Source organism: Diospyros lotus, chromosome 9, assembly GCF_014633365.1.
Source record: "Diospyros lotus cultivar Yz01 chromosome 9, ASM1463336v1, whole genome shotgun sequence".
NCBI lineage: Eukaryota > Viridiplantae > Streptophyta > Magnoliopsida > Ericales > Ebenaceae > Diospyros > Diospyros lotus.
This window is the reverse complement of record NC_068346.1, coordinates 2,365,992-2,378,253: the sequence shown is the minus strand read 5'-3', so window position 1 is coordinate 2,378,253 and position 12,262 is coordinate 2,365,992. Positions and strand designations below refer to the sequence as shown.

The 12,262-nt window shown below is 37.7% G+C and overlaps 2 protein-coding genes across 2 annotated transcripts; both read left to right on the top strand.

The window, feature by feature from the left end:
• Window positions 1–797: 797 nt before the first annotated feature.
• Window positions 798–3,645, top strand: LOC127810366 (ATP synthase subunit beta, mitochondrial-like). Its single transcript, XM_052349805.1, has 9 exons — window positions 798–1,244; window positions 1,511–1,586; window positions 1,662–1,750; window positions 1,852–1,969; window positions 2,052–2,155; window positions 2,244–2,402; window positions 2,547–2,771; window positions 2,866–3,177; window positions 3,334–3,645. The coding sequence occupies exons 1-9, from the start codon at window positions 798–800 to the stop codon at window positions 3,442–3,444; spliced, it is 1,641 nt and encodes a 546-aa protein (XP_052205765.1). The 3' UTR covers window positions 3,445–3,645.
• A 2,528-nt stretch (window positions 3,646–6,173) lies between these two features.
• LOC127809735 (uncharacterized) lies at window positions 6,174–12,142 on the top strand. Its single transcript, XM_052348764.1, has 7 exons — window positions 6,174–6,508; window positions 7,083–7,208; window positions 8,028–8,228; window positions 10,165–10,261; window positions 11,116–11,219; window positions 11,474–11,525; window positions 11,676–12,142. Exons 1-7 carry the CDS (start codon window positions 6,285–6,287, stop codon window positions 11,898–11,900), a joined length of 1,029 nt encoding a protein of 342 aa, XP_052204724.1. The 5' UTR covers window positions 6,174–6,284; the 3' UTR covers window positions 11,901–12,142.
• Window positions 12,143–12,262: the final 120 nt, after the last annotated feature.

The following is a 12,262-nucleotide window of genomic DNA, read 5'->3' as shown; positions in this document are numbered from 1 at the left end:
GAAATCAATATCAAAGACTACCTCTTTTGAATTGAGGGCTCGTATATTTATAGAAAAATATGAAAAAATTCAAAATCTATTAAAATTAAAATTTTTATATATAATGCTCATCCTGGTATCTTAAGTTTTGTTAAGATTATAATTTTTTTAGATAATATCTATTATTTTTGCAAAATCCTTGAAGTGATTTTTAAATGTCGAAATTATTTTATTTGCACTTTATTTGAGACCCCTGGTTAAAGAAAAATTTATATTTTTAGTCCAAATCATTATTTTGGACATTTAATTTTTTTAACATTTTAATGAGTTTTTGTCTATGTCACATCACTAACAACAATGATTTATTTTGAATTTTGAGATAAATTATCCTTTTTATACTTTGCAAAATTAATTAAAGTTGTTCACAATATATTTGATTATCTCAAATATGTCACCCAAATTCCCTGCAATCCATGGATTCTTTTGATTTTGATTTTTGAAGTTTCACCAGCAAGAATCCCAATTGCTTTGGATTAAATAGTAATTAACCCAAAGAGGTGGAAAGAATGTCCATTTATATAATATATTAAATGCTTCTTTGAAAGAGTAAATTGGTGAAGAAAAAACAAAGGCATGAATTTGCAGTGAGGTGGGTCTTCGAAGTTTGAACTCTTCACAAGCCGAGATTTTCAGCGATTTCATCGGAAAATTCAGATATCTAACAAACCCGCTGAATCTCTCTCTCTCTCTCTCTCTCTCTCTCTCTTTGTCGTTAAAACACCAGACATTGCCTTTCGTTCTCACCTAAACCCCACCTCATGGCCTCGCGAAAGCTCCTGCCTTTGGTCCTCCGAAACTCCCTCCGCCGCTCCGCCGTGATCGGGCGCCAGCCTCTGTCTCGCCCTTCACCTGCGGGGCTTCTGCTGAGGCGCGGGGTGGGCTACGCCACCTCCGCCGCGGCTCCGGCGGATGCGCGGGCGCCGCCTGTGAAGCCTGGGTCCGGCGGCGGGAAGGTGACGAATGAGTTCACGGGCGCCGGCGCCATCGGGAAGGTATGCCAGGTGATCGGCGCTGTGGTGGACGTGAGATTCGACGAAGGGTTGCCGCCGATCATGACGGCGCTGGAGGTTCAGGATTTCCCGGTGAGGGTGGTTCTCGAAGTGGCGCAGCATCTGGGCGAGAACATGGTGAGGACTATTTCCATGGAAGGCACTGAAGGGCTTGTTCGAGGCCAGAAGGTCCTCAATACTGGCGCTCCTATTACGGTAAATATAATCTCTTTTACTTTTACTTTCTTTCTTCATGCATGGATCTATATATATTTATATATGAAACAATGGTGAAAGTAAGATCGGATGAATGTTTTTATCTAAGGACTATATAAGTTCGTGTTTGCATAGAAAGATTTCGAATAATGTTACTAATAATTCACTTTCTGTTTGTTTTCTGTGATTCACATTCATCCTCATGTATTTCTAGATTGCTTATTGCTTCCTAATTATCTATTCGTCACTCTTAACTTTGCTTACAGGTCCCAGTTGGCAGGGCTACACTTGGCCGTATCATGAATGTTATCGGAGAGGCTGTTGATGGGAGTTCTGAAATCAGTAAGATTCACTTCTCTTGATTCTTCTTCTTCTTCTAGCTCTTGTTCTTACTTCTAACTGTTCTTCCTTTCAAAGAATCCGATCATTATCTTCCCATCCATAGAGAAGCTCCAGCCTTCGTCGAGCAGTCGACTGGACTAGAAATCCTCGTTACTGGAATCAAGGTTATTTTTGCCCCGAATTCATGTGAAGCAAATTTTCTTTCTATTTTTATTTTCCTTTCGTTCCCATTTAGAATGATTATATATTTTGTAATGTTCCATAGGTTGTGGATCTCCTTGCTCCATATCAAAGGGGTGGAAAAATTGGGCTGTTTGGTGGTGCCGGCGTGGGGAAGACAGTGCTTATTATGGAGCTAATCAACAATGTTGCCAAGGCTCATGGTTTGTTCACAATTCAATCCTGGAAGATACTTAACATTCGTTTTATCTTCTGTTTCCTCTTCTCATCGTTCACCTTAATCAGGCGGTTTCTCTGTGTTTGCTGGTGTCGGCGAGAGAACCCGCGAGGGCAACGATCTGTACAGAGAAATGGTTGAGAGTGGTGTCATCAAGCTTGGTGACAAGCTAGTACGTATACTTGGTTGTGACTCTGTAACTTGGATTAGTATGCCTCTTTGGTTCACTTTGGCTAACTTGTTACAACATGAAACTGTAGAGCGAGAGCAAATGCGCTCTTGTATACGGCCAAATGAACGAACCTCCAGGCGCTCGCGCTCGCGTTGCACTTACTGGACTGACAGTCGCCGAGCACTTCCGAGATGCCGAAGGCCAGGATGTGCTCCTATTCGTTGACAACATCTTCCGCTTCACTCAGGTAAAGTCGATAAAATTATAGATAAAAATGATTGGCCAACTAGAAATTAGGCATGGCGGGATAAAGGCTTACCATATTGTTATTGTCGTACCATATGAAGAGTTCACTAACTTGGTTGCCCCCCGGTTCTTGGTTGTTTCACAGGCTAATTCTGAGGTGTCTGCCTTGCTGGGTCGCATTCCATCAGCTGTTGGTTACCAACCAACCTTGGCTTCAGATCTTGGCGGCCTTCAAGAGCGAATCACTACGACTAGGAAAGGCTCGATCACATCGGTCCAAGCTGTGTATGTGCCGGCTGATGACTTGTCTGATCCTGCCCCTGCCACCACTTTTGCGCATCTAGACGCGACAACTGTCTTATCCCGACAGGTTCTTCTTGCACCGAGTTCACACATCCATCACCCCCCCTAAATCGGGCTTAAAATCGTACTGTTTGTGACTTTGCCATTGTTATTGAAATCAGATCTCAGAGCTTGGCATTTACCCTGCTGTGGATCCCCTGGACTCAACATCTCGCATGCTTTCTCCTCGCATTCTAGGAGAAGACCATTATGGCACTGCTCTTGGTGTACAGAAGGTCCTCCAGGATTACAAGAGCCTTCAGGACATCATTGCCATTCTGGGAATGGATGAGCTTAGTGAAAACGACAAACTCGTTGTCGCTCGCGCTCGCAAGATTCAGCGGTTCTTGAGCCAGCCATTCCAAGTTGCAGAGGTGTTCACTGGCTCGCCTGGCAAGTACGTCGAGTTGAAAGAGACTGTCACGAGTTTCCAGGTAATCACAATCACAAACAGTTGCCTCCTACTATGTACAACATTGAACTAATCCATCAAAATGTGTAACATACACACACAATGCATGTATAGAACTACAACTCTTCTGTTCACACAATGTATGGAGCTAGAAACTCTTCTGTTCATGATTTGGCAGGCTGTTCTGGATGGGAAATACGATGAGCTTCCCGAGCAAGCGTTTTACATGGTTGGGGGAATCGAAGACGTGCTCGCGAAGGCAGAGAATATCGCTAAGGAGAATGCATGATTTTTGTTTTCTCATTTGGTAGGTAAGAGCTATACATTTTTTTTGTTGGGTGGTGGTGCCAATGTGAACTGGCCACACTGCTAAAGTTTTCCTTCCTGGAGATGACTGTCACTTACAGTGCAAATTTTTGGTTTTGTTCTTGTTTTTGTTGAGCTATTTCCTTACTTTAGTTGGATAAATACAAACTACCCGCATTCGTTACTGCAAGTTTCTTAGCTTCCAATAACATTATAATTGGATTGTTGCTCGATCCGACGAGGAAATTAATTCTATCACTGGAAGTGGAATCTCTGCAATTTCATTCCAAATCATTGATAATCCTCCACTATTACACAGCATGAATCAAGATAACCTGCTTTTAGGGGGAAAAGAAAACAACCCAAAAGCAGTAATAGATGATCTTCTTGCCTATCATGAGGCAGTCCCTTAAACAGCATGTTGAAGCCATTGGAAGAATGCTTGAAACTGGGAACGGATTCACGATCAACACAATGAGAGATTGACAAGATGAGTGGCTTCACCTCAGGCTTAGGCTCAGGCCCAGGCCCAGGCCCAGGCTTTCCCAGCAATTGCATCAAGGCCTTTCAGCCCTCTTGAAATTCAAATCACTTTTCACTGTTTTGCAATGGTTCAGCACTGGCAAATTGTTATGAATAGACAAATTATCTATGGTTTAAGCTATTGGCTGTAACTCTGCCAACAATCTCCACCAATTATGGCAAAGTATTATTATTATTATTATAATACTGAATAAGAGCAAGAAACCATCATATTGGATTATATAGACTGGATAAGTAACAATATTAATTTAGTAGTTTAAACTTCTGAATTAAATGGCAAGTAATTTATGGTGTCGTCCTCGTTTGAACACAATAATAAATTTATTAATTAAAAATATTATCGTCAAGTCATTTGAATTCTGCAAGAAAGACAATAATTAGAGGACACATGATAGTTTATGTGTAAATATTTTGATGCTTAAGTTAAACATTGAAAACTTGAATGTTATATTAAAATCAATATTAAAAACATATATTTTTTATAATAAATGTTCATCTATCATTGTCGCAAAACTCTCAAAAGATTTTTAAATATCAGAATTATTCTGTTTGCGATTATTTAGGACCTCATCAAGTGAAAATTTACATTTTTAGCTTATATAGTTATTTTGAACTTTTAAACTTTTTTAATCCGATAACATATCTTATGGTACTTAAGTAATCTCATTCTTATCTGATTTTGCACCCCCTGATGCCCCGATTGGGTTAGGTAAGTAATAAATTTGTTTATGTATACATATAAAAAAATACAATTCTTTTTGTTTTATTTAATTTTAAAACATTAGTAAGAAAGGGATGGTTATGTACATTTGATTATTTCAAACAACTACAGATGGATTTGACAACCAAAATAAACTAAACTAACTGAATTTATATAATAAAACAAAATCGAAATTTCAAAAAACTGAGTTAATTGAAATAATCAAAATAACAATTATTATATTCAAAATATTTAATGTTGAGAAAGTTTAATATGAATTTAATATATCTTGATGAGTGTGACTATTGTGATCGACATAAATCAACGTTTGTAATAGTGATAATTTTGTAAATAACCTAAATTTATTGGTATTTTTGTAAAAAGAAGAAAGATCAATTGGATGCTTATTTTTTTTATTATGGTTAAATTTTGCTTTTAATTTTGTTTTAATTTTTTTTTTTTTGAAGCCTGAAAAATTTAAGAAATCTCTCGATCACAAAAGTATCCACTTATTTCGTAGTCGTAGATAAATAGATAGATTTTTTGTAAGCTGAAACCTTGACAGACCTGGTTCCTTAGATAAACACAGACAATTATACATATATAATTTCACCCATAAACAGATTTGAACCCATAATCTCTCGTATTTCAAGCTTCTAAATATGTATGGTAAACCATTTATGTTACCTCAATGAGTTTAACTTGAATTCACTTTTCAACTTTTAAAATAGTTTAATTTATGAGTTAATTTGAACCAAAAATTAACATTTGATAAGTTTTGTAAACAAAAAAAAGTAGCATTTTAAGGACAAAATCATTTAAAACAATTTAGATAACGTTTGTTAAAATGGGTAAGATAAGATTGCGTCAAGATGACTTATTTGTAAAGTCTAAAATAATTTATGTGAATGTGAAAGAAATAAATTTATTTGAAGAGAAGAAAGCTTATAATTTTTTTCAAATAAATTTAACAAACATAATAAAAAATATTTTTATTTGAAATACTTTCAATATCTCACTTTTTCTTATCTATATTTTGGTTAATAAATATTATCTTAAAAATGAATTTGAGCTAGAAAAAAGACAAGTTAAATTGATAAAAATCAAATAGTTGAGGGGCAGTTTGATATTTTTCCTTTGTAAAATAGTCATACATTGAAACATTAGTTTTAAAATTTAATAACAAATTCAAAACCCAAAATTGTTTTTTAAACATCAAAATCGAATTTAATAAAAAGTGGTAGAAAATAATTGTTGGAGGAAGGGTAGAAAAGGAAGAAGACTATTTTTATATTTTTTAAATATTTTTTATATGTAAATATTATTTTTAAGTGGGTTGGGTTAATATTATTGTATAAATAAAAATAAATAAATAAATAAAAAGTGGAGTGCCCGTACAGATTGAGAACGACGCGCACACGTTGAATTTGTCGTTTTGATATTTGTCCACTCCCTTCTCAGCTGTATCTTTGCTTCTTCCACCCATCTCCTCTCCTCTTCTAAAACCCTTCCCAAATTCAATTTTCTCCCCTCTCTCTCTCTCTCTCTCTGTGTTGGGGCTTTTACGTTGTAGGGCTTCTATGGCCGGGATTAGATTGCAGCCGGAGGACTCCGACGTGTCGCAGGCGCGTCCTCCCGCCGCCGCCGATCTGATCTCCGACGACGACCGGTCTGTGGCGGCGGACTCGTGGTCCATAAAAAGTGACTACGGGAGTAGCACTGTCGACGACGATCAGCGCCACGCCGACGCCTCCGAAGCTCTCGCTGCTGCCTCCGCCACCCTTACTGCCACCTCCGATTACAGGTTCGCGATCCACAATTCTTGGATAGATATTCTTTCTCCATTTCTTTTTGCTTGCCGAAAAGTGAGGTTAGATTTCCACGCGTTTATTTCTCTTTCCTTCTTTTTAAATCAGACAGATTGTTAATGTATTTCGACGAGAAGGTCTTGAACTAGGATTGTTAATTTCTTGCTCGGGCTTTTATCAACGAATTCTTCTCGAACTGTTGGTTATGGAGCGGCCTAAAAAACTTCGTACACTTTATGATAAGATGTTACGAGGAGCCAGTATGCAATACGTTAGGATCTTGAAATGCATATCCATCTGTACTGTTGGATCTGGTTAATTTTTAATTTTGGTGAGCGCTCGCTTTTTTTATCTTCTTTTTTACGAACTGCTGATTTATGTTGCTTGTGGAGCTTTATGGTATTGGGAACGGTTCAGACTTAAGATGTTGGTAGCTTATTGTTGTGTTTAAACTCCTGGAGTGGGTTTGTAGTGTTTCTGGGAGGCTTATATTTGTTATGTTCTACTGCATAAGATGCTTTAGCAGAATCCAAAATGGCCTTTTGAGTTCTAATTTGTTTGTGTCAACAGTTCTGACAAGGATGTACCAGATGCCGAAGCAGTTACATCAATGTTGGGTTTCCATAGTTACTGGGATGCCACGTATGCAGATGAATTGGCAAATTTTCGTGAGCATGGCCATGCTGGTGAAGTTTGGTAAGTTTAAGGCTGACCATTGTGAAGTATCTATTAACTTTCTTCAGTCTCCGGTCTCAAGGACTAGTCACATCTAGTCATATAAAATATTGATAACTGTTGGGATTAGGAGCTCTTAGGATCACTCAATTCATATGCCAATATGATTCACACCCTCACCAGAAATCAATCCAATACACAGAAATGAAAAACTGAATTGAAAACAGTTTTAAAACAATGAAAGAAACAACCAAACCAATCAAGAAGATGCACAACTTTATCCTGGTTCAGACCGCTTCAAGATCTGAGAGAAATCCACTAAAGAAGTAATGAAACCAATACACAAGAGTCCCTCTCTCTCTTTCTCTCACACACACAAGTACAATCAATCTTGGAGATTACAAAGTCTTATCTTTCTTCTAGCTTTCCTCTCACACACTGCACTCGCACGTTTAGAATGAATAATCGCTATGAAATGGCTGCCTTATGTCTTCTACTTATAAACATTATGAGTGGATATTACAAGGGAAATAAAAGACTACACATTTCCTATTATACCCCTCATACATAAGTACATAACTATACTTAGAATAATCTGCCGCTTGATACTATGGACTTCACTGGTTTCTTCTAGGGCTTACACTCGATGCAAACAACAACAATAACCATTCATGCAGGGAAGTGCATGCGCAAACACTCTCACTGTCTGCCTCGCCCTTCTTTCCCTTGGAGAAGAGGGCAAATGTTGGAGGAAATGGGCACTGTTTTTTCATGAGAGTGCTATTGCATAGGATGACTGTCCTTGAAACTCACTCTTCTAACTTTTTTTTCACTCTGCAGGTTTGGAGCTGATGTTATGGAGACCGTTGCTTCTTGGACTAAAAACTTGTGTACTAGCATTTATCAGGTCAACTTGGTGAATCATGTTGATGATGACACATCTGGGCCTGTTGAACAGAGTGACAAAGATTTGTCCGGTTGGAGTGTCCTTGATATTGGTACTGGCAATGGTCTACTTCTACAAGAGCTTGCGAAGCAGGGGTAATTTTTTACCACTGGTCATGTCTTCTGCACTGGAATACAACTAAATTGTCATATCTGAGGTTGTTAAATTACAAAATTAATCATCCTTACAAGCCTTAATTCCACTAGGTGAGGTCAGCAACATGGATCTCACCTCTTTAATCATCCATATCCATGACTATATCTTTTGTACGGCCATTAAATTAGGTTAATATTTAAAGATTTATTCTCCAAAGTTGTTAACAGTATTACTGTGGCTGATATATATGGCCTTCATCTGGAACAACACCAAAGATTTCAAAAGAGGAAATGATGGGATATCAGGAGACAATATTCATATATTTATGGTTTAGCCTGGAGTCACAAAGAGATACTGGTTTTAGTTTAACGATGATGTAGAACAAAGTTACCATTGATATGGTCAACCAGATCACTTAACTCCTATCGTTCAAGATCATTTTGTTATTTAGCTAATCCATGTTTATTTACTATCTTATAAGTTAATGCTGTCACATTGTATGGAACTATAACCACCATATATTCTGATGTGGGAAATTTGGTGTGCTTAGTAGACTAGATGTTATGAACTTTACTAATGCTGAGAGTTTGTCGTTGACCGGGCAATACCCTGGCCTCTGAAAAGGTAAAAATCAGTTAGAATGTTGGACATATGACTACTACATGCATGCATACTAGGCCAATGGGATAACAATATATTTTATTGTGAAGGAGTTAAAGGCTATATGTATTTTACAATGTTGTTTATTGCAGAGATAATAAAGCTAAGGCTCAGAGTCTGCCAGAGTGGATTAGTAAGCTAAGGCTTAGAGAGCCATTGCTAGTTGCAACCATGTATAAGAAAAATGATTTAAGAAAGTGAATTGTAGTTGTCTATTGGCCAACGATTTTTTAACCTTTCCCCTAGAATATGTTTATTGTCTTGCCTGGCCATTCCATTTGACACCTGTTGCTATTTGGCAATTTGACAAACTTCTGCTAGGGATGACTGAGGAAGAAGAATGATATTTTTGCAAATTTTCCACCATGTTATGACCAAAAATTGGCTTTAGTATCATTTTCCACCACAACATGATGCCCTGAGGATGCATGCAATGCTTTTTCTGTTTGTTTATCTATTTATATTTGTCTTGGGGTGGGGTGGTTGCAGATGCTATTTTGAAGCATAACATGTTGGAGATTCCTTACCATTTTCCATTTAACTTTTTCTTATGATGCAAAGGTTCTGTGACATCAATAATTGAGTGAAGAGTGTCCCATGCTTCTCTAAATCCTTGAACACTGGACACGACCTTGGTGGGTTGAATTATTTTTTGTTTTTGTTTTTTTGGTTTTGGGGGGGCAGGGGGAGAGAGTAGTGTTGATACAAGGCATCTTTTTGGCTTTCTCCTTTTGGGTAGGGAAAGATGTGAGAAAGGTTGCTTAAGATCAGTATCAGTGCTAGGAAAATTCAAGAATATGATATTCTTGTTTTTTGTATATAATAAACAACAATGTATCAAGCATTAATTCCACTAGGTGGGTCTGACTCATGCTCCTTTTAGCTCATTCTTATAAATTATAAACAGTCTCACTCTTATCTAAAACAGGTGCTTAGATGCATAAATTTAGTTAACATCCCTGCCCTCCCCACCCCCAAATTATGGAGCCAGCATGTGAATCATGGTTAACTTTCCTGAGTTCGCCCTGGGACCTTTCCATTTTGATTGGTTTAGTTCAGTGGACATTGTTGGTAACTTCTACCAGCATACAGAATAGTTTTAGCAGGACAACATTCTGATTATATATGTCTACAAAGTATACACTCCAAGTAGATGTAAACAACCCCCCTCCCCCCCGGGGGGGCAGTTTCTAGTATTTAATTCGTACCTTTTTCTGATTAGCATTTCTATTATAGATTGCAAAAGTACTAATTTTTGTGATTTTTTGGTTTCAGGTTCTCTGACCTCACTGGAACTGATTACAGTGAAGGTGCTATTGACCTTGCCCGAAGCCTTGCTGATCGTAATGGATTCACCAACATCAAGTTCATGGTATGAGAACTTTTAGGTATCTTGGATCAATTATCATATAAGAATGAGAGATTATTGAGGATGTTACTTATAGAATCAAGACTTGATAGCAAAAGTGGAAAAGTGTGTCTAGTATTTTATGTGATTATGACATCCTTTAATGGTAAAATGTGTCTTATGGGATGACTAGAAGACTATCTTTATTCCATGGCTTAGAATGTTGGTCTGCTAACTACTTGTAAAATATGAACTTAACTGAGATGAGGATATTATAATGGATGACATGGAAAGTTTGTTATAAAAGAAATAGAGGAAGACCAAAGAGAAGCCCTTAGATATGGATGCAATATAGTGGCCTTACTAGGAAATGGCCGTGGATAGAGATAATAAGTGGAGAGCTAGGATTCATGTAACCAATCTCATTTAGGAGGATTAAGGCTTGTGATGATAATGATGATGAATAGTATCTAGGCCTATCATCATGGTTGTCACATCATACTTGGCTTGCTCTCAAATTGTTAGGCTGGTCTTTTTGTGCTAAAAAGCCGGCTACTGTATTTCATTTTGATTTTTGAATTCCCTTTTGGGTTACACAAGGTATTTGTTACTTTTTTCAGCTCTTGTTAGCCATAACAGCAAAGCTTGTTTGTGTTGTAATAGATAATCATGTTTTAGGTGAGATTTGGGTTGACATGAGTGTGTCTAATGAGGTTTCTGCTTACAGAATTAAGTCGTTTGTAAGCAATTTAATTTCTCTGTCAGCTCAGTCTTCCTGATGTAATTGTGCAAGTCTTCCCTGTGGTCCTTCTTAGTCATTCCATGCCTCAAATGATTGTTTTATAAGTGTAATTTTGCTATTACTGATTTGGTTCCAGGTTGATGATGTCCTTGAGACGAAGATAGAAAGGAAGTACCAACTTGTCTTGGATAAAGGGACCCTAGATGCTATTGGACTGCATCCTGATGGCCCTATCAAAAGGTCAACTAGCATCCTGCTTGCATTTGCACATTCATCAACACATATGAATGCCCATTCCATTTTATTTTATTAGCTGGATATGACATATAAGTCATAAAACAAAGTAGTCTCTTCTTTGCATATCCCTCCAATGACCCATTGAGGTTTTCTTCTATTCTCAACCTTTTAATAGTGTTTTTCACACAACACTCGCTGACCTACAATGCATCAAAGACTGCACTTCTGATTTAATCGATTTTGTTCTTGACGTTTAGGATTATGTATTGGGATTCCGTCTCAAGTTTAGTTGCACCTGGTGGAGTATTGGTGAGCATCTCAATAACACTATTCATTTACCTTTCAAGTTGAGCCTTTTTGAAGTTACTACATAATTTTCAGTTGACATTGCCTTGTATCATAGCAAGGGTACTATTGTCCTGCTTAATGGATTAAGAAATAATAAGCCTCCTCTGGCAGGTGATTACGTCTTGTAATAGTACAAAAGATGAATTGGTGCAAGAAGTGGACACCTTTAATCAAAGAAAAGTTGTTGCTTCCCAAATTGGGACCTTAGGGGACCAAGAGGCAGGAGGAGATCCTGCTCCATTCCGCTACCTTGATTATGTTAGTTCGTATCCAACATTCATGTTTGGAGGATCGGTGGGATCACGTGTTGCTACTGTAGCATTCCTGAGGAATTGAAATCTCGAAATTCCATGTCAAGTTAGCTCATTTTCGACTGTTCGGTTATGGTTTGAGGTTGTATATGGACGACAATCATGGATGGAAAAGTGGGTCAATGTGGAGAAGGTTCTGATTTGCCCAAGATGCATTTCCTGGAACTGATCTAACCGTCAATGAAACACTGCTGAAGGAGTATTCTGCTCTGTAAATCTGACCTTTGTTTGGAGAAAATGATATATTGTTGTTTTGCGTTTCTTTCATTATGGTACTTCCTTGGATGATTGGGATTCATGTTTGGTTGTGTTCTCTCGAGGTGTCGTTCCTGCAATCAGAGTGAACGCCAACATATCCTTTGTTTTTGCTTCCCTTTAAACATTGTC

What these genes read in the sequence shown, in the direction of transcription:
- LOC127809735 (XM_052348764.1), top strand. Translation starts at nt 6,285, where the DNA reads ATGGCCGGGATTAGATTGCAGCCGGAGGACTCCGACGTGTCGCAGGCG. An exon ending in GGCCATGCTGGTGAAGTTTG is followed by an intron (nt 7,209 to 8,027) that starts GTAAGTTTAAGG and finishes TTCACTCTGCAG; the next exon opens with GTTTGGAGCTGATGTTATGG. An exon ending in TCACCAACATCAAGTTCATG is followed by an intron (nt 10,262 to 11,115) that starts GTATGAGAACTT and finishes ATTTGGTTCCAG; the next exon opens with GTTGATGATGTCCTTGAGAC.
- LOC127810366 (XM_052349805.1), top strand. Translation starts at nt 798, where the DNA reads ATGGCCTCGCGAAAGCTCCTGCCTTTGGTCCTCCGAAACTCCCTCCGC. An exon ending in CAATGTTGCCAAGGCTCATG is followed by an intron (nt 1,970 to 2,051) that starts GTTTGTTCACAA and finishes CACCTTAATCAG; the next exon opens with GCGGTTTCTCTGTGTTTGCT. An exon ending in TCAAGCTTGGTGACAAGCTA is followed by an intron (nt 2,156 to 2,243) that starts GTACGTATACTT and finishes ATGAAACTGTAG; the next exon opens with AGCGAGAGCAAATGCGCTCT.